Source organism: Trichechus manatus, unplaced genomic scaffold, assembly GCF_000243295.1.
Source record: "Trichechus manatus latirostris isolate Lorelei unplaced genomic scaffold, TriManLat1.0 scaffold00214, whole genome shotgun sequence".
In the NCBI taxonomy this organism is placed as follows: domain Eukaryota; kingdom Metazoa; phylum Chordata; class Mammalia; order Sirenia; family Trichechidae; genus Trichechus; species Trichechus manatus.
Window position 1 is genome coordinate 876,516 of NW_004444150.1, and position 25,604 is coordinate 902,119.

General features: G+C 52.5%; 1 protein-coding gene across 2 annotated transcripts in view; it reads left to right on the plus strand.

The window, feature by feature from the left end:
- The window catches only part of CAMSAP1 (calmodulin regulated spectrin associated protein 1), a 47,438-nt gene that overhangs the window by 18,644 nt on the left and 3,190 nt on the right, over positions 1-25,604 (plus strand). The window contains exons 5-15 of one of the 2 annotated variants that reach the window (XM_004388653.2): positions 5,108-5,247; positions 5,329-5,425; positions 11,905-12,082; positions 13,314-13,405; positions 14,189-14,273; positions 15,136-17,590; positions 18,926-19,062; positions 19,621-19,829; positions 20,196-20,298; positions 21,690-21,805; positions 22,727-22,845. In XM_004388653.2, the coding sequence (XP_004388710.1) occupies positions 5,108-5,247; positions 5,329-5,425; positions 11,905-12,082; positions 13,314-13,405; positions 14,189-14,273; positions 15,136-17,590; positions 18,926-19,062; positions 19,621-19,829; positions 20,196-20,298; positions 21,690-21,805; positions 22,727-22,845 (3,731 nt within the window). The remainder of the gene's footprint in view (positions 1-5,107; positions 5,248-5,328; positions 5,426-11,904; positions 12,083-13,313; positions 13,406-14,188; positions 14,274-15,135; positions 17,591-18,925; positions 19,063-19,620; positions 19,830-20,195; positions 20,299-21,689; positions 21,806-22,726; positions 22,846-25,604) is intronic. The other variant, XM_023742630.1, reaches the window with a different exon arrangement.

Here is a 25,604-nt window from a genome sequence, read left to right on the forward strand (position 1 = left end):
TTTCTCCCTGCAGAGCTGTCCGGGAGGCAGTGGCCCCTGCCCAGTCGCCACAGCAAAGCCCGCTTCCCAGTGCCTCACCTGACCTGTGAATGGACAGCAGAGATGCCAGGGGTGCGGAAGCCACTGGCCCGAAGGAGAGACCAGTCAGCAGGAGCCCTGAGGACACGGGCCTGTGAGGTGAGGACAGGGTGCCGTGAGAGGACAGGAAGTGGTGTGTATGAAATAACTGGACCTGAGAGATCTCAGAGCATCAGCCTAGGAGAAGGAGAACAGAGAAGGCAGGAGAGAAGAACTTACTGAGGGAAAATGTAGAGGAACGTCCCCACGGACACGAGTGGTCAGTGACGAGGAGCCACACCAGGGCACACCGCAGCCCTGCGTCGTGGCAGAGAGACAGACAGGCCTGGGGCCCGAGTGGTGTCAGCTTCTCAGCTGCAGGCCTGGCAGCAAGAGGACAGCATGGCCAAGCCTCCAGAATGCAAGGGAGATGCTTGTCCACCTTGGACGCTGTCAGCGGGGTAGAGGGTGGTGATAGAAGAGAGAGTTCTTCAGAAACGCAAGGTCTTGGAGGGGCACAGCCAGCAGCGTTTCTGAGGATGTGAGGATGGGCTCAGGAGGGCATCCAGGGTGCGCCCCCCACAGGGCCAGGAAAGAGAGGGAGGGGACCTGGGCGTAGGGGGTCCAGCCCAGAGCAGAGGCATGGGGATGTTCAAAGAAACAAAGGAAATGAGGAGATGAGGCAAGTGTTGTGTCTGGGAAAACCAGAAAGTTGTACAAGATGCAGCGCAGCCCAGCTGTGAGAAATCTGCATGCAGCTGTGGTAACAGTGGGGCTTAGTCTGGAGGTAACCCCACAGCATCTGTGCGGTGTAGCTGTGGAGGGCCCTGGCTACCGAACGGCTGACAGCAGGTGCCGTCCCTCGGTGGCAGGGTGGGCATGGAGCCACATTGCAGGCGAAAGCCTAGGAGAGGGGGTGGCAGACAACCACTGTTTCTCTTAACAAGCTTTTTTCATACTGTGGCTTTTTAAAGACTTCATGTGCCTTGTTAACAATTAGTTTAAAAGTTTTAGATAAATTCAGTAGCAGAAATTAATAGTGGAAAATGGAAAGTTTTAGAGAATATGCAGAACTAAAAGCTGTGGTTTTTAAAGGGTTAATAGATATCCTCTGAAACGACTGATCAAGGAAAGAGGGCTGAAGTAAAGGCTATAGAGGACAAGAGGATATATGTGCAGATCTAGTAGACACTAAAACAATAAGACAAATATTGTGAATATTTGTATGCCACACGCACTTGAACAGTTAGATGAAATGGACAATTTGCTATTGAACCAAGAAGAGACAGAAACCTGAAGAGACCCATAGCTACAAAATGCACGGGCTCAGTGGTCAAAAGCACCCCCACGAAGCAAGTGTCTGCACAGGCTGGCTCTGCTCTCTCTTCAGGCCTCCCAGGAGTCCATCCGGCACTCTGTAAACCGTCCAGAGAACAGGAGAGGTGGCATGCGCCCGGCTTTTGGGAGGGTGTTGTTACCCTGACACCGAAGTCGACTGTGAGAGGGAAACTATAAGGAAGGAATAAAGATTGAAATGGCCTGCGTAAAGTACTGGAAACGAAGAATTCAGCAGTTCAGCAACATCCTGTAGGATCATCTCGGTGGATCAGAAAACCATTTCCAAAAGCTCACTGCCCACTTGTGCTGAGATCCCTGCCCCGGGCCCTAGCGTACTCACGACTTGACCTGGTGGAGGTGGTCTGCCCCCACTGACGGCAAACCTGCTTCTCAGTGGAGACGCGCCGGAGCCGCCCCTGAGCGTCCCGACCAGGGTGACCAAGCAGATGGGGCGAGGAGCTGGAGACAGACGCGGAGGCCACGCTGGTCCCAACCTGGCAAACCACGGGTGACAGCTCGTTGTGACCGTGCTCCCCAAAGGAGGCTCCTGTCTGTAACACAGCAAACACTGTCAAGTCTGCGGGGATCAATTCAACAAAACAGATGTGAGATCCAGGGGAAATTGTAAAACTTTTCTGCAGCACTTGAAGAAGTCCGCAACCATATCCTCAGATGCCAGGAGTCAAGATTATAAAAAGTATCATTTCCCCAGATGGTTCTAGAAGTTTATTCCAGTCTAATAACTTTGTTTTCACAGAAATTGACCAGGTAATGCAAAAAATTCATGTGGAAGAGTAAGGGCCCAAAACAGCGAAGCTCGTTTTTTGTAACATTTTATTTGGTATCATTTTAAACTTACAGAAGAATGTACAGAGACTCCTGCGTACTTCTTACCTGGATTCCTGGTGGTTGCATTTTGTCATGTTTGTGCTGCATTCTCTCTCTGACCCCTTTGAGAGTTTCTTCTATTCCTGAACGCACAAATTTCCAAAACACAAAATCGTTTTCTTACACAACAGTGTACGACATCAGGGGAGTTAACAGTGAGACACCACCCATCAGCAGTCCTGGTCTGGATTTTGTCCATCATCCCAAACCTGTCCTTTCTTTTCTGGTGATTTTTCCCAGTCCAGGATCACTCGTGTTGGGTTGTGTCTTATGGTAGTTCCCTTCAGTCTGGAAGTTTCTCGGCCTTTCTCTGTCTTTCTTGACCTGACTCTTGTGGAGAGGTGGGCAGCTAGTCTGTGGACGGCCCGTTCGGGCTCGCCCGATGCGTCCTCAGGATGAGATGAAGTGTTGCGTCCTCAGTGAGAATGCCGCACAAGCGATGTGTCTTCCCCAGGGCGTCTCGTCAGGAGGCACAGGTGTCTGTCAGTCCCCTAGTCGGTGATCCAGCGTTGAGCACCGGGTGAGGTGGTGTCTGCTGGTCCCTCCGTCTGCGATGCTAACTGGCACTTTGTGGGCAGAGGCTTTGAGGCCAGCTAGAGACTCGCTTCTCATCAGCCTTTCGCCCACTAGTTTTAGCCTCTGTGGCTGGTTCTCTGACTCGGTCGCTGCTCTCACCCGTCTTAGTTAGTGTCCCACTGCGAGGAAGGGCTTTGTTCATGAGCGCAGTTATGCCCGTAAGGCCCCAGGGATTCTTGGTTATTCTGCGGGTTATAGTCATTTTTTATCTTGTTGCTTAAATTGTCCCAGATTTTGGCCAAGCGGGTTCTGAAGAACAAGAACGTGAGGTACCTGCTCCACAAACACCCAGTTTTGTTCACCGTCGCGTTAGCTGACACACCAGTGTGGTTTGGATTCAGGAATGGTTCCTGAACCACAGAAACCACGGACAGAGACCTCTGTGTGGGAGTCTGGTGTCACTCAGGCGGCCGATGAGTCAGGAGAGGAAGTGCTGGCCGAGCTGGATGCAGGGACAGACGGCTGTCTACACAGGGGTACTCCATGAAGCCCCTGGCCCAGGTCATAGAGAAACAGCCCTCCTGTGGACCGAAATCTGAAATGCAAAATTTAGGAACTTTGAGAGAAAATATAGGAAAGTATTTTTATGACATTGGCGTTGGGATGGATTACTTAAATTACAAAAAAGCACAAATAATAGAAAAGATTGTTAACCATATTAAAATTAAAAACTTTTCTATACAAAAACCCACCTTAAAGAAAAGAAAATCTAAAACAATGTTTGCAACAACTATAAAGTGACATCCTTTTATAATCATAATATATAAAGGATTCTTCTATAACCATGATGGGTAAAGAATTCCCGCAGATTAGTCAGAAGACAAGATTAACAACCCAGAGGTAAGATGAGAGCAGGCACGGTGAAACCTCAGTGGTCAGTGAGCACACCGGGGGACCGCCCCGGGAATCAGGACACGTTGTTTCACGCCCCCCGCACGTGGTGGTCCTGGTGTGGGGGTATGGGGGGTGGGCTGTGAGCACAGAGCTCTGAAGATGGTGGGAGAGAGGGGAACACGTGTGGCTGTTGACACGGGTGACTGTGACACCCCATGTCAGCACAGGCCCTCTGGGAAGCGGTGATGAGGTTTTGGAAAAAACAGGCTGCAGAATGAGAGGCAGAGTTTAGATCATTTGTGCCAGTTTAACAAAGTCAAGACAGCACCCCATTGCTGAGGGCACGTTGTTCATGGATACACACCACATGTAATGAGGGTACTCAGGCAGGAGTGGGCAGGGGGCTCCCCGACTTGCTGTCTGTGATAGTCTAGTTCTTCAGCAAACACGATCTGAAACAGATATGGTGTGACAATATCTGTCCATCTGGGTGGGGAGGGGTGCATGAGGGGGGTCTCATCTTCTTTATAATATCACATAATCACATTGAAGAAACAACATAAAAGTGCCCACTCAGCTTTCGAGTTAACGGGTTTCTCTTGAGAATGAATAGTGCTGAGGGGACCCTATAGGACAGACTTCATGAATGAATCTGGGCTCTGTGAATCTGAATTTGTACATACTTCCTAACCCTTAAAAGTGTTTTTTTTTTTCCCTTGGAAATAAAATTTATTTAGAATAAGTTATAGTTCTCAAATTTCTTTTAGTATGTATATATTTAAGGCAAAATAACTTTCAGTCATAAGTTCGGCTATTTCTAATTAGTCATGAGATCTCCCCTGCTGTCCCCGTCCCCCCGAGGCACTAGGTGGCCGTCCTAGCTCTCTGTTGCATCTTGGGCACCTCCCAAGTGAGGGTGCCCAGTGCCCTGCAGAGCAGGAGGGCCGTCCCACCCCTTCCCGGGGCGGCGTCTGCTCTATGTGTCACTGAGCTTCTTCTCAGTGACACCCGTTTCTCACTGGGTGGGCGAGAGTAAACTGGGCATGGAGATAACCCCTGCAGAGGCTTCCACTGGGGAAGGTAACTTAGTGAGCATTTTCTAACTTCATGCAGCCCGGTCCCACAAAAGGTGATTTTCACTGTCCGTTTTGGAAGCCCAGTCTTAAAAACTCAAATAATTTCTTTTACACATTTTAGATGTTAACTACAATTAAATGAGATCCTAAAGAGTTCTCAGATCTTATTTTTCTTGGGTGTTTTCCTAGCATATTTAGTGTTATTTGTAATACTATAGTCTTTAAATCGCATAGTAGTCACCAGTTTCATGTAAGTGTTTTTTAGTTCAGATTTATTTACGTTACTTGTGAAGCAGGCCATCTTTGTAATGAGTTCTGATTCTGTTCCCTTCTGTTAGATATATGCCTGAAGGAGGTAACGTCGATGGCTGACAGTCTGTATAACATTCGGCTTCTAAGAGAATTCTCAAATGAGTATCTTAACAAGTGCTTCTATCTCACCTTGGAAGACATGCTGTACGCCCCCTTAGTGCTGAAGGTAATCATGAATTGTCAGACACAGCACTTCAGACTCTGTGCGAAGAAGCTGGCTCACAGTGCTCATGTTGTCTCTTTTCAGCCAAATGTTATGGTTTTTATTGCTGAGCTCTTCTGGTGGTTTGAGAACGTCAAGCCAGATTTTGTTCAACCCAGGGACGTTCAGGAGCTGAGAGATGGTGAGTGACATGCCTTCCCCGACTGATGGCCTGTGAGGGATTTCCAGGGACCTTCCTCAGAAAGTGTCCTGAACTGGGTCCTCCTTTTTTGCACCACAGTGGTTTGCATATTTAAATACAGAGGCAAGTCACGTGGCCTTAGTTATTTGTCTGGCGCTTTTCACTGTGTCCGGTCAGAATCACTCCCAGAGCTCCTTCAGGCTGGACGGCTCTGGGCCCCGTGTCCTCAGGACGGGAGCCTGGGGGCCTGGCGCTGGTGATGCTGAGACTCTCAGAACCCTCCTTGTCAGGAGTGTGACTCAAATCCTGTGCCATTGCTCACCCTGCACAGTGCTTTCTTTGCCCCTGAAGCAAGGCCCAACAAGCCAAAACCAAACTTTACTCTCTTTACCCAAGAGTGAAATAGTCCACCAGCTTTGAGAACCTGGAAGGATAATGCGAGAAGAGAATGTAGGAGAATGGCTTCATGACTTTGGGTTAGTAAAGTATTTTTTATGAAGAATACGAAAACATTTTAGCCACAAAAGAAAAAGATTGATGAATTCAGCCACATTAAAATTAAGATTTTTTTTTCATTAAAAGTTGATAAAAAGAGCTTAAAAAAATAAACCTAGCCACAGAGGGGGAGAAGATTTTTGCAACACATGCAACTCATACCCAGATATATCAAGAATTCATTTCATATCAGTCAGATCAAGAAAAACCAATAGAAAAATGAGTAACAGACTTGGGCGGCACTTCATGAAAGAGGGACTCCAGATGCCCAGTACGCTTAAAAATGGGCTCAGCCGCCTCAGCAATCAGGAATACGCAAATTAAAACAAAAATGATACAGTGTACATATACACACACCACACTGGCAAACCTTCAAGAAGTAAACAGCCACGAAGCTCACAGCGCCAGGGGTTGGGGAATGTCAGTGTGACCAACACTGGGGACGCATGTGCCTGCCCGCGCGAGTGTGCATGGGAGCGGCCTCTCTGGAGACCTCTTGGATGTTACTTAGTCCATGACCCCCGCAAGTCCGTTCCCGTGGTGTGTACCCAGTGTGTACCCGAACGTGTATACCAGGGGACCTAGGTATGCGTGCCTCAGGAGCCGGGGAGGGGAGGCTCATAGCCGCTCCGTTCATGGTACTTAAAGCGGAAGCTCTGTGAGGCCCATCTGCAGTCAGATGCTAAGTTGTGGGGGGTCCTGCATTGGGTGCAGGCAGTGGACACATGGACCACAGCTGCATCATCAGGGGTGAGTCTCAGTGAATAAAGATGCAAGATAGTACATAGAGCTGGAAACCAGCAGAACTGTATTTTCTAGGGTACCTGCGCAAGTGGGTGTAAAGGAAAGATGGAGTGATTACAGGCGGGAGAGGATTCCATCAGGAGGACACGTTGGGGCCTAACCGGCCCCTCTCACTTCCAGGACTGAGTAGAGCTTACGTGGATTTTGCTTTATAATTATTTATTGAACTACATATTGTTTGATGTACTTTTTGCATGTATGTTATATTTTACAGTTAAGGAAAAAAACGGTCAAAAATCTTAGAAGATTGCTGGCTTACCTTGCTGTTTGAACGTTCTGACGTCACCTAGATTCCTCAGGGAGGTAGACAATGGAGCTTTGGCCCCCAGGCTCCTTTCCTCCCTGTCTTCGACATGGACACTAGCCAGGATATTGTCATCACTGTTATACCTGGTTTCTTCATTTTGGTTCAGCTTAGCCCTAAGTCAAAGCTATTGCTAAATACTGTGAAACCTGTGAGAGCCAGAACTCAGTGGGACTACCTTGTTTTTCTGGATCTTTCAAGTTTTCTGCCTTTGACAGGGTGCGGTCTCACCACCTTTCTGTCGCTCCTTGTGGTGGAAAATATTTGAGTTCTCCTCCTCTGACAGATTTCTACCTTACACAGTGTCTCATCCATCTAGTGCTGCTGTAACAGAAATACCACAAGTGGATGGTTTTAACAAAGAGAAGTTTATGTTCTCACAGTTAGTAGGCTAGAAGTCCAAATTCAGGGCGTCAGCTCCAGGGGAAGGCTTTCTCTCTCTGTCGGCTCTGGAGGAAGGTCCTCGTCATCATCAGTCTTCCCCTGGCCTAGGAGCATCTCTGCGCAGGAACCTCGGGTCCGAAGGATGCGCTCAGCTCCCGGTGCTCCTTTCTTGGTGGTATGAGGTCCCCAACTCTCTGCTTGCTTCCCTTTCATCTCTTGAGAGATAAAAGGTGGTGCAGGCCACACCCCAGGGAAACTCCCTTTACACTGGATCAGGGATGTGACCTGGGTATGGGTGGTGTTACAGTTGCACCCTAAACCTCTTGAACATAAAATTACAATCACAAAATGGGGGACAACCACACAATTCAGGGAATCATGGCCCAGCCAAAATAATACACAGATTTTTGGGGGGACATGATTCAAACCATGACATACAGGTTCCAGCTTTCCCAGGTTTTACTGTACTATTTTTTAAATATTATTGTCCATTCTTACTGCTTTTATGATGAAATACGCTGATTGTTTTATGCCGTGGTTACTGCAGCCACCTCTCCACAGCTGTCCACTTCTGCTTACCCCAGCTTCCTCCTGCATGGCCTCATTTCCCTGCCGTCGTCAGGGTCCCCTGCAGCCCAGGAACAGCAGCGATTCTCATTGCTGGGGAGCTCCTGGGGCTCGGAAGGCTTTCTGCAGCCCGGCCCAGCCGTTTCCTCCCCACAGTGCTCACGTGAGCCTGTGCCTGGGATCTCGTTGCTGCTGTTCCCGAGAGCCCCTGGTTCCCTCCCTTGTGTTAATCCACTCACAAACAGTTATTGAGCAGCAGCTGTGGACAAGGCACTGTGTCAGGCAGCCCCTGGGAGTGCAGGTACGCAGAAATCACTAGAATGCACAGCTGATTCCCGCAGTGCTTGTTGATGTATGCCGAGATGCGTGCCGGTCCGAGGAGCTGTGAGCTGTGGGAGGACAGGACAGGGTGCACCCACCTTGGGAGGACGAGCACCCTTTTCCGGGTGAAGCGGGGAGGGGGGCAGAGGAGAGCAGGAGGCAAAGCTCCAGCACTGCAGCGTCTTCATGATGCGTTCAGGGGCACAGTTGGGCTGCATTGTGGGGAGCTAGGATTGCCAGGTTTTCCTCCCAGACCCCCGCCTTGCCCAAGAATACCTAGGGGCGCCCAGATGGGTGACCTGGGTGCCAGACATGCTCCTTGTCTCCTCGTGTGACAGTTGGGCTGCATTGTGGGGAGCTAGGATTGCCAGGTTTTCCTCCCAGACCCCCGCCTTGCCCAAGAATACCTAGGGGCGCCCAGATGGGTGACCTGGGTGCCAGACATGCTCCTTGTCTCTTCGTTTGACAGTTGGGCTGCATTGTGGGGAGCTAGGATTGCCAGGTTTTCCTCCCAGACCCCCGCCTTGCCCAAGAATACGTAGGGGTGCCCAGATGGGTGACCTGGGTGCCAGACATGCTCCTTGTCTTCTTGTGTGACAGCAGCCTCACCCCCTTATGACGGGGTTCTTCATCTGGCCGAGATGGTGGCTCCTCTTCTTCCTGCTGGCCCTTGGGAACAAGGAGCCGTAATGTCCCGGAAACAGCCGTAGCTGACTGTTGGGATGGGACACCACCAGTGGGCTCATGGGCCCTTGCTGACGGTGTGCCCCTGGTGTGGCATGGTGTTCTGTGGGCTGTGGGATCCCGTGCTGAGGAACTGTGCCCTCTAAGCCATTGGGCGGCGGAGCCAGCCAGGCCTTGTGGGCAGGAAGGGCAGACACTCACACAGTACGTGTTACTCCTGTCAAAACGGACTGGTCCTCCAGGGTGGAAGGGTCCATATAGCCCCCCTCCCCCAGGTAGGCGGTTGGTCTCCCAAGGAGCAGTACCGCTTCCGGGGTGCAGCGTTGGTGTCTGTCGCTGGCAGGGTCAGCACTGGGTGGCCCTGCTGAGTAGAGCTCTGTGCTATTGGTTCCGTGCTCAGCCCCCATAGCTGCCCTGTGGCCACTCCATCCTTGGGCCTATCCTCCCTGCCCGGGTGACTGAGACAGAGGCTGGCTGGCGTCGGCCTGCAGGGCTGTTACGTCAGTGTTCTGAATTGACCACCGGAAAGCAAGCTTAAGGAGCCCTGGTGGCTCAGTGGTTAAAGTGCTTGCCTGCTAACTGAAAGGTCAGCAGTTCGAACCCACCAGCCGCTCTGTGGGAGAAAGATGCAGTAGTCTGCTTCCATAAAGATTTTACTTATAGCCTTGGAGACCCTGTGGGGCATTTGTGCTATATGGTCTCTGCGAGTCGGAATCGACTCCATGGCAATGGGTTTAAGCCAAGCTTGGGGTTTTCCTTCTTGTGTCAGGTGGTCTTGAGGGACCCTCGTATAAATAGAGATGAGCTGAGAGGGAGCCGAGCAGGAGTGGCAGGTGAGCTGGGTCTGGCTCTGCTCACGCGGCTGTGCCCTGTGGTCTCCTCAGCCTGGAGCCCTCAGGTCCGCCATGATGAGTAGTTGGTGGCTGTGCTTGACCTTCTGACAGGACTCAGGTCATGGTGGGCAGCCCAGACTCGCGGCCAGTCGGTGTCCCGTGCCCGGGGTGCTCAGTCTCCACTGGTGCCCAGGAGCTGGCCAGGACTTGTTCCCTAAAGCTGTGTGACTGTGTGGCAGGCAGCACAGCCTTGCTTCAGAATCCTGGTGTCCTGCACTGTTTCCCACTCTGGGGCTTGCCCCAGACCCCGCACGGCTTCTCCCCCACCAGTCCTTGTAGTGCCACGGGGCCTGCGGAGCGGTGCTGTGCGGCCAGAGGAGCAGCTGGGCTGGCAGTGCAGCCCAGGCCTGCGGCGGAGCCCCGCCCTTAACCCCGCCCCGAGCCCCCTCGGTGGAGCTCTGCCCTGAGCCCCGCCCCGAGCCCCGCCCCAAGCCCCCTCGGTGGAGCCCTGCCTAGATCCTTGCCCTTAACCTCCTCCAGTGCTTGCCTGAGTCTTGCCCCTAACCCCCCAGTCCTGCCCTGAGTCCCGGTCTTAACCACCTCCAGCCCTGTCCTGAGTCCCGCTGCTTCCTGCCTGCCTTCCACACCATCCCAGATGGAGCACGGGTCCCACGTCCCCTCCTCTGGTGATGACTTAGTGGCCCCTGACGGCTGGGCCCCTTTCTGGAGTATGAGTGACGAGGCTTCCCCATGCTCTCTGTCCTGGCAGCAGCCCTGCTTCCTCCTGATGGTTGGAGTGGGTAGTGATGTCACTGAGGTGTGAGTCAGTGTGCTGTTTCTGGGGTGTCCAAACGGCTGGGTCCTGCAGGCCAGAGCAGTGAAGCTGGCCCGAGCACGCAGCGTGGTCCAGCCCGTGGGTGCACAGTGCCTCTAGGAGCAGAGTGAGAGGCACCCCCGGGGTCGCCCCTGAGGAGATGGGCCTCGGTCCTGCTGCCCACAAGCGTGAGCCTGGAAATAGCGTCTGCCCAGGCCTCCAGTCAGGCCCCTCCCGCTCTGCAGGCCAGGCTGGACTGGGCTTTGCTGCAGCGTCACCCTGGGTGTAGGCTGGTGGCCAGGAGGGGAGGTGGAACCAGCCCTGGAGGTCACAGGTTGTCTGGAGAGACGCCTGGCTCCATTGGGGCTCAGCTTCTTTGGCCCTTTGTCCTAGGCCTGGTTGGCCCTCACTGCCTCCAGCTGCAGGACAGGGCATCCCTGGGCTCCTGCTGACGCCTCTCAGCCTTCCCTCATCTTTGCCCTGCACTTCAGCAGAGCGTCTGGCCCTGGTATCCTCACAGCCCCCACTTGTGCATCACGTCAGCGGGTGCGCCCTGGCTGCCTCCGCCGCATCCTCCTGTGTCCTCTTTTTGGAACCATTCCTGGCTCGGCTGCAGGGCAGGCCCTCTGGGAAGCGGCAGGAGTGGGGCGTGTTGTTGAGGATGTTCTTACGGAGTGTCCTTGGGACGTGCTCTGTGGAGGGTGGCCAAGCGGCGGGAGGGGCAGAGGGACATGCGGGCTGCAGGGTGGCCTGCAGCCTCACTTGACCTCTGAGGACTCAAGGCAGAGTGACCGTGTTGGCACAGGTTGGCCCAAGTGATCAGACCTTGTGTCGCTGCTTGTGTGGGTATGGTGTGAGGGGGGCTTTCCTCCAAGGGGCCCTGGAGGCGCCCTCACGTCTGTTATTGGGCTGAGCCATGGCAATAGGTGGGACACAGGGTGGGACCGCCACTGTCGGGCATCAGGTGGCCGGGGTCGACCACACACAGACACATCAGCCAGGTTTAAGATTTGTGTCACTGCACATTGTTCTTATCTGGGGTGTGCCTTTTAATTTTGATCTTGGTCTTTGTTTTGGAATAATATTTGTAGTATTTATTATTAAAGATACATTTATTGAATTTGAAATCAGGTTTTTCGGGGAAGTTTGGTTTCAGATAAAAGCTGCAGTTAGTTTTAGTACTTAGAAAGCCGCAGATTTTATTGAATGCGTTTTGCTAGTGTTTTAAGTAACTGCAGGTAACACAACTTCTATAAAATTGGTTTTTTTGCAGCTAAAGCAGTGTCACACCACAAAGGCAGCAGGCCTCCTGTCCCTATCTCCAACGCCACCAAGCGCAGCTTCATGGCCAGCCCGGCCCCAGCAAGCCCCGCGGACCTGCAGCCACCCACGCAGCCGGCCACCGAGGCCTGTGCCCGGTACTACCTGCACCCGGAGGAGTCTGAGTGTCTGTAAGTCATTCCGCCTTCAGCAGGCACCATCCTTCTCCCCTTCTCTGTTAGTAAATCTGTTTACAGTTTTAGTTGGAATTGTCTTTTTTGAATAGGTAATACAAAAAGTTCCAAAGGATGTATTGTGGAAGGTCTCCCTGCCTGCCACACCCCCAAACCCTAGCCCCTCTCCGGGCAGTGACCAGTGGTGCCGCTGTGCCCCCTGAGGTGGGATTCTGTAAGGAGATGTGTCCAGAAGAGGTCTTCTGCCCCTCTCCCACAGCAAGTCACACTGTTTCAGTGTCGACAGACGAGAGAAGGGGGGTTGATGGTTTCCATCCCCCATGATGTTGTTCTGGTAGATCAGAGGGAGATGCCCACGCGTTTGGAGGAGCGGGCCGCCCAGGCTCCACAGCTCCTCACACCTCAGGGAGCGTTCACATTGGCTCTGGGGAAACACGTGGAGAGAGCTGTTTGAAGGCAGGCTGGTGTAAACACAGAGGTGCTGAAAAGGTATTTTTTAAAAGTTGATTTTCATCATCAAGACCTAGCTTTGGATAGTGTATCTGGGGATCTGGTGCTCCTGCAATCTGGGGACAGGATGAGGGGCTTCCCTCTGATACGTGTGAGCTTCTTAGTGTGGGCATGAGGACTTGGCTGGCCAGCCTAGCAAGTTAGTGTGCCCACACGTGTGCAGGGAGAACAGGCTTTTAAATGAAAACACTTTTAAAATGTGCAGTCTCAGTTGGAATTCAAGTTAAAAGCAAACATTTATTTAAGGTAATTGGAAATAATTCATGTAATTGGATTTTGCTGTTACAAATTTGGAACTGGCTGTATTCCAGACCGTAACCTGAAGTCAGTATGTTCCCTGTTTGAAGTCTGGATATTTGTCCCAAGTTTGAAGTTCTTGGTACTCTTTTGGTTCATTTTTATAGTAATTACTTTTTCCTAAAACTAAACCCATTGCCGTCGAGTCACTTCCGACTCGTAGTGACCCTGTAGGACAGGGTAGAACCGCCTCCTAGGGTTTCCAGGGAGTGGCTGGTAGATTCGAACTGCTGATCTTTTGGTTAGCAGCTGAGCTCTTAACCACTCTGTCACCAGGGCTTCTCCTAATTTTCCCCAAAGAATCTGAATTTCTCACAGACCAGTGAGATTCATGATGGTCTCTGTGGTTTCCTTTGCTTTTGAACTTGAAGACGATCTGACAAATGGGTGACTGTTTCCTCTCCCATTCTTTTACTTCTAGTGGGAAAGCGACCTCTGCCTTCAGCCCGTCCCACCCGTTGTTGCCATTGAGGCAAAGGCAACAGAAAGCGCTGCAGGGGGAGGACAGCCCCGGTGAGGATGCCCTTCCCGCGCGGCCCCGCTTCCCACGCGGCCCCTCTTCCCGCGTGCCCCTCTTCTTGTGTACCCCTTTCCTGCGTACCCTCTTCACCGACTTCCTCTTTTGTGGTTTCCTACCTGGTTCTGTGGTTAAGCTTTAATAATCTTATCATGTTGTAGTCACTTCAGTTAAGAAGAATATGGTGGAATAAATTTTAACTTGTATTGACATACCTTAGAATTTATAGCCTTTACGGTGATAATGTCATTGAAATCTAGTAGATTATATGAACTCTACAGAAGATTGCTATGTTTTACCTAGGCAGGAACTGTGTGTATGTGTATATATACGTGCACGTATGTGTGTTTATACATATGCACATATGTGCATATGTGTGTGTATATGTGTGTATATACCTGTGTGTGTGTATGTATACATGTGTATATATATAGGTGTATGCGTATGTGTGTATATGTGGGTGCATGTATGTGTATGTATATGTGTGTAGTTATGTGTGCATATCTGTGTACATGCATGTGCATATATATATACATGTGGTCACTTAGAGCTCTGATTGGTTTATTTTGTGCTTTGGGCTGATTGCTGCTGAATTACACATCCCTGCCTTCACTGAAACTATAGAAGGTTGTATGGTTTCGGTTACCTGCCTGTAGCGTTGGTGTACTAAATTATAATCCATTTCCTCGAGAAATAGTTCTTATGTTGAGGGAATTGCAACCGGTGTGAAATAGTTTCCTACTGAATAGTAAAAACACATCATTTCCTCCAAACTGCAGATCAGCGACATCGATCTAATTCTCTAACCCGAGCTGACGGCCAGCCACGTGGTGTGGCGGTAGCGTGGTCAGATAAAAAAACCAGGTGAGTGACCGCCTACGCTCCTGATAGGTTTCTGCGTGGGGTGTCCCTTAGCCAAGCGGCAGCTCTCCAGGTGTGGCCCTGGGACCCCTTTCAGGGAGCCCCCAAGGTCAGAGCTGTTCTCGTCCTGATGCTGAGGCGCCGTTTGCCTTTTCCACTCAGGTTCTCTCACAAGTGTGCGGTGGCGTTCTCCAGGGGCCACGTGACGTGTGGTAGTGCCGTGGACGGAAGGCAGGGTCAGAAGGGAGATAGCAGGCATCCCCTGGACAGCAGAGGGCTCGGCAGAGGGTGAGGGGGCCACGCTCTCATGCTCTCGCCTTGTTTGGTTTTAGAAAGTGGAGGTAGTCATGTCACGGGTTTGTTACTGTTTTAAGGATTTCTCAGTTTTAATTTTTATTACGATCAGTGACAGCAAATAGAATAAGCAAAAGCTCTTTGGGGTTCTCTGTAAATTTCAAGGGTAGAAAGAGGTCCAGGGACTGGAACGTTTGAGAACCTCTGGTCTCTGGGCTTTTTTTTGCTCCAGTGGAGGTTTGGATCCCCCACGTTTGGATCTCCCACATGTGGCTCTCCCACGGGTGGCTCCCCCACGTGTGGCTCCCCCACGTTTGGATCTCCCACGTGTGGCTCTCCCACGGGTGGCTCCCCCACGTGTGGCTCCCCCACGTTTGGATCTCCCACGTGTGGCTCTCCCACGTGTGGCTCTCCGACGTGTGGCTCCCCCACGTTTGGATCTCCCACGTGTGGCTCTCCCACGTGTGGCTCTCCGACGTGCTCGTTCATTTGTTACTCTCGTCACCCAGTATTGTGAGCGTGTCTCGTGTGTGTGGTGGCATATCCAGTGGGTCTGTTTTCCCCCCTGCAGGCCTGTGTCTCAGCCAACCCCCTTTGCTCTTCATTACGCTGCGAGCTGCGACATGGATCTTGGCTCCGGCGACAGTGTCAGCTTGGCCCGCTCCATCAGCAAAGACAGTTTGGCATCCAATGTTATCAGTCTCACCCCACAGAATCAGCCTCACCCTGCAGCTGTAAAGACCAACGGGAGAAATCTCCTGAACAACGTCAATATTGAGGACGAGGATGAGGAGCTCTTGGCGATCATTAGAACAGATGCTCCTCACGGGGGTGACGTGCAAGTGCCGAGGGTCTCCCCCTGTGCCTCGCCTCGCGCCTCCCCTCAGGCCTCGGGTGTGACGGGTGCCAGGTCTCCCCAGAGGCAGGAAGACGCCTCAGAGAGTAAGCCTGATAGTTTTTTCTTGGAGCCACTAATGCCGGCTGTACTCAAGCCAGCAAAAGAAAAGCAGACGGTTACCAAGGAGGATGAGCGTGGAGAGGGGCGGCCCCGGGGCTTCACTGCCAAGAGATCCAATGAGGGCTACCAGTCTTTGGTACGAAGGAAAGTGACCAGCAGTCATGGCAGCCATGACCTGAATCGGACTTTCACCCCAATCTCCTGTTCAGAATTCCTGGTGGGTGTGGAGCCCGCACCCGCAGAGGTGGGATTGCCGTCAGCAGACGCTGCAGGAGAAACGTGCAGCCGGCCTGTGGCCAGCGGCGGTTTCCACCCGCTATCTCAGGTACAGTCTGTCGATGGCTTCTTCCTGCACGTAGCCAGAGCTGCTGAAGACCCCGAGGGGAGGCTCAGCATGAGCTGTTTGAAAAGCCCCGGCTCACAGGACTCAGATCCATGGACTCTCCTGAGGCAGGACTCTGATTCAGACGTGGCTGACATAGAGGAGGCTGAGCACAACCTGACTGGAGAGGACGGGCCTGTCATCCTTGCGAAGTACACCGGCGAGGAAGAGTCGGCGAAACTGCAGGAGGACATGAAGGTGAAGGAGCACGAGGACAAGGACGACGCCAGCGGCCGCTCGAGTCCCTGTCTGAGTACCATCTCTCAGCTCAGCAGTGTCTCCATGGCCAGCGGGAGCGTGAAGATGACCAGCTTCGCTGAGAGGAAACTGCAGAGACTCAACAGCTACGAGACCAAGTCCAGCACCAGCAGTTCCCAGAAGACCACGCCCGATGCGTCAGAGAGTTGCCCAGCACCGCTGACGACCTGGCAGCAGAAGAGAGAGCAGAGCCCGAGCAGGCGGGGTCGGGAGCACGCCAGCCTGCTGGCCTCGGAGTTGGTGCAGCTGCGCATGCAGCTGGAGGAGAAGCGGCGGGCCATCGAGGCCCAGAAGAAGAAGATGGAGGCGCTGTCTGCCAGGCAGCGTCTGAAGCTCGGCAAGGCGGCCTTTCTGCACGTGGTGAAGAAGGGCAAGGCCGACGGTGTCCCTCAGCCGCTCAGACCTGAGCACTCGGCGAAGGAGTATTCTCAGCACAACGGGGAGGCCTTTGGTGACGGTGTGTCTAAAGTGGAAGAGCTCCTTGCCGGAGAGGAGGAGCGAGACCTCCTGCCCGAGTCTCGGGACGTGGAGGAGGGGAGCCGAGCCTTCGTTCAGCAGCACTCGCTCAAGGACCCTTCAGTGCTGCACGACCTGGAGAGGACAAAGGTGCTGTCCGCCGCCCTGTTGGAGGACGGCGTGGGCGGCGGGGTGGACGTGAGCGAGTGCGACCTCTCCATCGAGAAGCTCAACGAGACCATCAGCACCCTGCAGCAGGCCATCCTGAAGATCTCACAGCAGCAAGAGCAGCTCCTCACCAAGCCCCGCTCCGTGCCAGTGCCAGCCTCTAAGAACGGCTCCCAGGACCAGAAGGTCAAGCCAGTGGCGCATCTTGTTGAGCCACTCTCTCCGACCGGGCTGACTGGTCACCGCAAAACCCCTCGTCTTGGCCAGGGACGGAGCTCCCGCTCAGGACGGCCAGCTGAGCTAAAGGTCCCAAAGGACAGGCAGCAGGGCCCCTCTCGGAGCAAAACCCCGACCCCGAGCATAGAGACCTTCCCACACCTGAGGTCAGTCCCCCCGAACAGCCACGTGAGGACACCCACTGACCCGGGCCTGGACAATGGCACGGAGCCCGGGAGTGACTCTCGTGACAAGGTGATCTTCGACAGTTACAGGCTCCACGATGAAAGCAACCAGCGAATGTTCGTTCTGTCGTCCTCCAAGGACGCCAACATCCTGTCGGAACAGATGGGCATCACAGAGGCTCTAGAGAAGAGCGGGAGAGAGGCGGGCCTGAGCTCTTCCAACGTCGCGGGGAAGGAGAGCGTTCCTGTGGAGGAGCCCTTGAGGAGCAAGACCAGCCTCATCGAGGTGGACCTCTCTGACCTGAAGGCGCCCAGCGAGGACGGGGACATGGACACCCATGACAGCTCGGGGGGCCTGGTCAGCGACTGTGACCAGAAGCTTGGGGTCGGGTTCTTCTTCAAGGTACTGCCCCGATGGCCTGGGCTCCCACGCTGGTCCCTGTCCCTAGCTGTGGGAGGTCGGGTTCATCTTCAGGGAACCGCCCCGATGTCCTGGTCTCCCACGCTGGTCCCTGTCCCTAGCTGTGGGAGGTCGGGTTCATCTTCAGGGAACCGCCCCGATGTCCTGGTCTCCCACGCTGGTCCCTGTCCCTAGCTGTGGGAGGTCGGGTTCATCTTCAGGGAACCGCCCCGATGTCCTGGGCTCCCTTGCTGGTCCTTGTCCCTAGTTGTGGGGGGTTGGGTTCTCCTTCAAGGTTCCACCCCGATGGCCTGGGCTCTCATGCTTGGTCCCTGTCCCTAGCTGTGGGAGGTTGGGTTCTTTCTCAAGGTACTGCCCCGATGACCTGGGCTCCCATGCTGGTCCCTGTCCCTAATTGTGGGGCGTTGGGTTCTTCAAGGTTCCACCCCGATGGCCTGGGCTCCCACGCTGGTCCCTGTCCTAGCTGTGAGGGCTTACCGAGGACATGCATTCAGAGCAGGGCTTGGCAGAGCAGGGCCAGAGAGTAGGCGTGTTTACCTCTGTGGGCCACGCGGCCTCTGCCACAGCCATGCAGCTCAGCCGGACACTGCTGTGGCCAGACAGAATGGGCATGGCTGTGTGCCAGTAGGTCTTTATTTGTGGGTGCTGAATTCCATGTAGTTTTATGTGTCATGAGATTTGTTTTTTGGATAGTTTTCTAACCATTTAAAACTGGAAAAACCATTCTCAGCTCACAGGCTGTACAAAACCAGATGGGGGCGGGATTGGCCCGTGGGCCATAGTCTCCGACCTGGCCTATGATAGAGGGTGGAACTTTAGAGACATTTTGTTCACCTCTATCTGGGCTTTGCTTGTAACTTTTTCTTAGACAAGAAGAGAGAAGTGAATTGGGACTTCTTTGTTTGAATAGTGTCTACTTTTCTTCCCGGCAGTATGAAGTGGACGGCATAATACAGAAGTGTTAGGTTTATCTTAGAAGAGATACGTGCTTTATTTGCAGTTCACACATTTAAACAGTAACCCACTCGATAGTCAGCGTGGGCCATTAGCTCATATTGCAGAGATCTGTGGGTAGTTTTTAAGGCAAACGAATTGGGTATGAGGCATTTGGAAAGGCGACAGACTCTGGCTGCATTTTGAATGGCACAGTTTCTCTCCTGTTTGTTCAATAGAAGAGCAGACGACTTTGGGCATGCATCAACGTTTTCTGAGGGTGTGCTGAAGTGTGCAGAGTGGGTGTTGAAGTCTGCAGAGTGGGGCTGGTCTTTGCTGGGCCGTGAAGGGCTGTCCTGTGACGTTGCGCTCTGCGTTCTGCAGGATGAGCAGAAGGCAGAAGATGAGCTAGCCAAGAAGCGGGCAGCTTTCCTTCTGAAGCAGCAGCGCAAGGCTGAGGAGGCCCGTGTGCGGAAGCAGCAGCTCGAGGCTGAGGTGGAGCTCAAGAGAGATGAAGCCCGGTAAGCGCCTGCCCCACTGGCACCGCCTCTGCACCAGCCTGGGCCCCTCCGCTGGGCGGTGGGGGAGGATGAGGGCGTGACCGGGGTGAGGGCAGGTCGGCGCCGGGGAGTGGGCCCAAAGCAGGCACCTCAGCCAGCCAGCCAGCGGTGTCTCGGCCAGGTCCCCGTCCCTCCGGTCTGCTGTCCCCCTCGTGTACTCTCCACCACGCGGCACTGTTGCGTGTCCAGCGTGTGCCAAGCCTGGTGCTCGCAGCGCCTATCCTTTGTCCTTCGTTTCCACAGCCACCAGTGAGGCGTGTGCATGCGTCGCCCATTCACTGCCGAGCCTGTGATGGGCGCGGGAGGCGGTGCCGTGGTGGACAGCACGGACAGCTCGGCCCACGCCCGGCCTCCAAGTGCCGCGCCTGGCTGTAGGAGACCTCCACCCCGTCCCAGCGACGCGCCCCTGTACCCAGTGGTCACTCTCTGGCACCGTGAGGCGGCGCCTCATGTGGAGGAGACGGCCTGACTGACCACACCCCTTTGTCCAGCGTTACCTGGAGCGTGTCTTTTTTTCAGGCGTAAAGCGGAAGAGGATCGGATACGAAAAGAGGAGGAGAAGGCCCGGCGTGAGCTCATTAAGCAGGAGTACTTGCGCAGGAAGCAGCAGCAGATTTTAGAAGAGCAGGGCCTTGGGAAACTAAAGTCAAAGCCGAAAAAGCCTCGGCCCAAGTCAGTCCACCGGGAGGAGTCGTGCAGCGACTCGGGCACCAAGTGCTCCTCGACGCGTAAGCCGCCCTCGCACCGTAGCCTGTGTGCCGGGTGTGCACGGCTGTGCCGTGCTCAAGTTTCTCAGGGATGCTGGGAGGAACGAGGGCGGGGTGCTGCCCCATTCAACAGATAAGAAAGTAGAGACCAGGCGCTCCGGCGCTCCATGGCGAGGTGCACCCGTCGCCAGGTGGGTCCCAGGCCGGATTCAGTGCAGCCCCACGGGCGGAGGTGCAGCTGCAGCACAGTGGGTGCTGGTGAGGGCTGTCTGGCCCTGCTTCCCCCTGCTGCAGGTGGGGCCATGGCGCTCTGTGTGGACATGTCTGGGGCAGGTGCGCACGTTGGGAAAACTGCTCATGGTCCCCATCTGTTCCTTGTTTCGGCAGCTGACAATTTGAGCCGTGCGCAGTCTGGATCCAGCCTGTCCTTGGCGTCTGCAGCGACCACAGAGCCGGAGAGCGTCCACTCAGGGGGCACGCCTTCCCAGCGGTGAGCGGCTAGGGAACACCCCGGGGTCTGGGACAGGTTCTCTGCAGGAGGTGGCAGTGTAGCTTCCCCTTTTGCTGCGATTTCACTGTCGCAGGAGGATTGCGGCCTTTTACCAGGCACTCCCGGACGCCCTCACCAGCCCCCGCACTCTCTCACTCTCTCCCCTGCCCCCACGAGCACACACTGGTTTGAATCACGTAGGAGCCCTGTGTCCTTAGACGTGTTTGCGTGTGTCCCTACGAGCAGGCCTTGGTCCTGCGGCCCCACGTGGCTCTCACGCTCTGTCTGGTCTTCGTCGGTTGCCCCGTCGTGTCAGCTGTAAGTGGCTTCTCCGGTCACGGGTCCCGTTCAGGATCACGCTGCATTTGGTGGTCACGTAGCTTTAGTCGCCTTTAATCTGGAACGTTCTGTAGCCCTTCTCCGTCTTTTCTCGACCTTGACGTGTGTGGGGTGTTGGCCCCTCAGTCTGGGCTCCGTGGTTCGCCTCAGGCTCTGTGTATCTGCCTGGTGGTCCCGGGAGTGTGTGCTAGCAGTGTTGCCCGATCCAGCACGTGCCTGGACCCCTGGTTCAGGTGGCACTGCCACGCCTTCTCACCGTGGTTAGTGTTCCCCTCGTAGTGAGAGGTGACTTGTGAGGAGGTGTGTGGGGTCTGTGTGAATATCACTGAACTCGGGTTCCTGGCTTTACCCCACAGGTGGCCAGTCTGCCCCAGCCCTCCACGTGCTGGCCGGTGCTCTGGGCCGGCGCAGAGCATGCCTCTCCCCACGTGTCTGCTCCTTGTATGTGCACAAGCATGTGTGAGCATGGCTCGCTCTGTTGGCCATGATTGCGTTTCCTTGCCTTTTCACGTGTCTTCTGGGCTTTGTGGAGGATGCCTTCTAGAGCCTGGGTTCTCTTACCTTCCTCTGAAGAGCTGATTTTGTTCCCTTAATGAAGCTGCACTCTGTCTCCCTGCTGTGAGCAGCAGCGGGGGGCTCTGTCTGCCCGCCCCCGTCACCTGTGTGGCTCAGGGCCTGCCAGGGAGCTGAGGATCTTTGACCCACGGGGCCCTCCTTTCTGTGGGGGGTCACCCCTTGTTCGGCAGCAGTACAGACAGGCCCGAAGTCCATCTTCGACTGCTTGAGCCAGTAGACTGCGGCTCCTTCCACACTGAGGGCCGGGGGGGTTTGAGCTTTGCCATTGGCCCAGAGTCCATCACTGTCTCCGGGGAGGGCAGGGCTCATGGGCCCCTCCGCTGTCACCACAGGCCTGGGCCCATCAGCGCTTACGCCTGTACTTCCGTGTGACTGAAGAAACAGCATTGCAGCCCACAAGACAGCTGCTGGCTGTCGGTAAGGGAAGTGTGGGCTGCTGCTTGGCCCTCCTCATCCCCGTCCCTGCTTTGTCACAGAGTGGAGTCCCTGGAAGCCCTGCCCACACTGAGCCGGAACCCGAGCAGGAGCACAGACCGGGACTGGGAGACGGCATCTGCGGCATCCTCCCTGGCCTCGGTGGCTGAGTACACAGGTACGGCCCTCGGCCTGTGCAGAGTGACTGTGGGCCTGTCCCTCGATCTTTAAAATAGCCATTCTCAGTTTAGACCTGAAAGGTAATTTTTAATAAATATTTTAGTCTGTGCAACTCAAAGAATAAAATCAGCATCACTAAATTGTACACATAGAACCGTTGAATTGGTACATTTTGCTGTGTATATTCTCAACAGCAACAACAAAAAATTAGTCTGTTCTTACAAACAGATTTAACGTTCATACAACGACAACAGGGTGTTTTAGTTCGTGACGGGGAGAACTGTTTTTAACTCTGTGGTGGTAGAAACAGATGTGCTGTTTAGCTACAATGAATGCTTTCTTTAATATGGTAGACTATCAGACAGTTCTGAACTCCCCCAGACAGCCCAGCTCCTCCTGCCCTGGCTTCGTCCCTCCCTGTTGTTCCTGCAGCTGAGGGGCAGGAGGGGCATCCTCACCTGGGCACAGGGGGTGGGGGGCACGGGGTGAGGGCAGGAGGGGCGTCCTCACCTGGCAAAGGGGGTAGGGGGCAGGAGGGGCATCCTTACCTGGGTACAGGTGTGCAGTGTTGGGCATAAGGGGTGGGAGTTGGCAGCAGTATATCCAGGGCACTTCCAAGCCTTAGGCTTTTAAAGTTTATCATTTCTTGGGTTCGCCGTTTTTTACGTTAAAGAAACTGAAATTAGAGAGGGGATAAATTGCTGATCACTTTGGCCCCTTAAGTTTAAGATTTATCACTCAGAATTCCTTCTGATCAATTTGAAGTAGCTGTTACTGTAATACTTCTCTGCTTTCCATTTTTAAATCATCACAAATATCCCGACTTCAGCCTCCTGCTGCCGGGTCTCGGGACCTACCGGCTCTCTGTGTGTGCCTGTCTGAGAATGCCCACTCTGTTCCCTCGGTCTGCTCTTCGCAGGTCCCAAGCTCTTCAAGGAGCCCAGCAGCAAGTCAAACAAGCCGATAATCCACAATGCGATATCGCATTGCTGCCTGGCGGGGAAAGTGAACGAGCCGCACAAGAACTCAATATTAGAGGCAAGTGTCACTTCTTCACCAAGTATTATGTAGAATGAAAGATGTCTGTAAATTAAGGGTTCTTTTACAGGACAGCGTCCCCGGTTGTGTGCACGTGAGGTTTCTCTTTATGTGATTGAAGTCCTCTGCCACCAGGTAGGGCTGGGCCTTCTTCTCAGCAAGAATAAGGGGCTGCACCATGCCGCTAGGTCATGGGCCACAGAGTTGCTAGGGGCTGGAGGAGTCGGACGGCTTCGAGGAAGAGCAGACGTTTGACAAAACGGTAGGACTGAGACAGAGACTTGAGGGCAGCCCTTCTGCTGGAGACGCAGAGCGAGGGGTCCAGAGGTGGGACCTTCCGGGCACGGTGAGCTGACTGGTGTGTCCAGGGTGGAGGACTGAGTGGGGAGCTGGGGAAAGTAAAGGTGGTTAGGGGCCAGGGGCACAGATCCCTCGGGATGGGGTAGGGAGCAGGAAACTTGGGTTAAATTGAAAAACCAAGTGGAGAAAAATGGTATTGATCTGGTAGCTGATTCACTTGGTGGCTGAAGACAGGGAGCACGGAGTAAACAAACTCAGGTGAAACAATCCACCCATAACCCACTGCAACTGCAGTTTCCACTTTTCTTATTTATTGGCGTCTGATGTCTGCTCATACTTAAACACAGATACCTAATTGAAATTAGTATTGTATATACAGTTTTAGATTGTTTTTTCACCTACTGTTTTAAAATACTTATTAGTTTATTTAAAATAATAAACCCACTTATGTTAACCACGGCAGCGTGTATTTATGACAGATATGTTTTCTGAGAAGAAGGACATTGTTTTCTGTTTTTACAAAGCTCTCTCATTCCTGGTTTTATAGAAGACATCTAGATACTTATCTCGTCTGCATTCAGTCTCTGGCAATATCACACGTCGTGTAGCTTCTGGAAAACTCCACTGCCCACTCATGAGGGAAGAGAGTCAGTCGTCACATCCGATTTTAGCATGACTGGGGAAAGACCCTGTGAAAGGGTCTCACGAGCCCTAGGACCACATTTTGAGAATATTTTGAAGGATGAAGACCTATTTTTAAAAATTATCAAAACATTTTAGCAACGAATTATCTAATATCAAAAGCATATAAAGCAAAAGACAAAATAAATAAATGGGATCTCATAGAAATTAAAAACTTTTTATCTTTGGCTATGTATATTTTCACCACAAAAAAAGAAAAAAATACATGCTGAAAAATAATAAAAAACTTTTGTTCATCAAAAGCTTTACTAAAAAAGTGAAAAGACAAGCTACCGACTGGGAGAATATTTTCAGAAACCATATATTCAATAAAAATCTAATAACCAAAATATATATAAAACTTTGACAACAACAAAAAGACAACCCAGTCATAAAACGGGCAAAGGATTTGAATAGACGTTTCACCAGACAGGACATTCAAAAGGTCACCAAATACATGGAAAGCTGCTCAACATCATTAGCCATCAGAGAGATGCAAATCAAAACCACAGTGAGATACTATTTGACTCCCACTAGGATGGCTAAGATTAAAAAAAAAAGAGAAAATAACAAATGTTGGTGAGGATGTGGGGAAACTGAAACCTTTATCCATTGCTGGTGGGAATGCAAAATAGTACAACCGTTGTAGAAGACAGTGTGGTGGTTCCTCAGAAAACTACAAATGGAACTACCGTATGATCCAGCAATTCCACTCCTAGGTATATACCCAAAAGACTTAAAAACAGAGTCAAAAAGAAACTTTTACACCATTGTTCCATTGCAGCACTGTTCACAATAGCCAAAAGGTGGAAACAGCCTAAATGTCCATCAGCAAATAGGGATAAACAAAATGTGGTACATGCATACAGTGGGATACTACTCAGCCAGTAGGAGAAACAAAGTCATAATACCTGCTACAGTGTGATGGAGCTTGAAGACATTGTGCTGAGTGCAGTAAGTCAGTCACAGAAGGATAAATATCGTATGACCTCACTTGTATGAAAAGGCAAGAACAGGCAGGTGTAAAGAGACCAAAGCACATTAGTGGTTACCAGGGAAAGGGGGAAAGGGGTGTAACGGTGATGGAAAGATCATGTTGATTAAGGGTGAGATTGCACAGCCGATGAATGTAAGTTGTACACCTGTAAAAAGCTGAACTGGCAAAAGTGTGATAGATATATTTACAATAACAAAAGAGTAGCTGCTGAGCTACTTATATAACCAAAAACCTCGTGGGATTTGGTTCCTTGGTTTGGAGGTTTAAGGTCATGGTTTCACGGGACATCCGAGTTAAATGGCCTAATAACGTGCTTAGTGCTTCTGTTCTTCCTCCTAGTTCGTTGCGTAGTGCCTGGGATCTTAAAAGCTTGCAAATGGCCACCCAAGGCATGACGATTGGTCTCTATTTGCCTGGAGTAACAGAGGAAGAAGGAGAGTCAGGAAAAAGAGGATATGGAATGGGTGGCTAATTGCCTCATAAATAACTGCTCCTTTGTCATGAGACCAGAAGAACTGGGTGGTGCCTGGCTGCCATTACTGAACGTTTTGATCAAAGATTCTATAGGAGAATCTTGATCAAAAGGGGGAAAATGCCGAACAGAATTTAAAATTCTCACGGACTCCAGACTTCTGGAGCCATAGAGGCTGGATGAACCCCTGAAACTATGCCTTGAGGTAATCTTTGGTTTAAAACTTAAGCCAAAAATATCCCCTGAAGTCTGTCTATATGGGATTAAAGTGACAACAGCAACTCAAAAGATTAGATGGGAGAGCTTAGG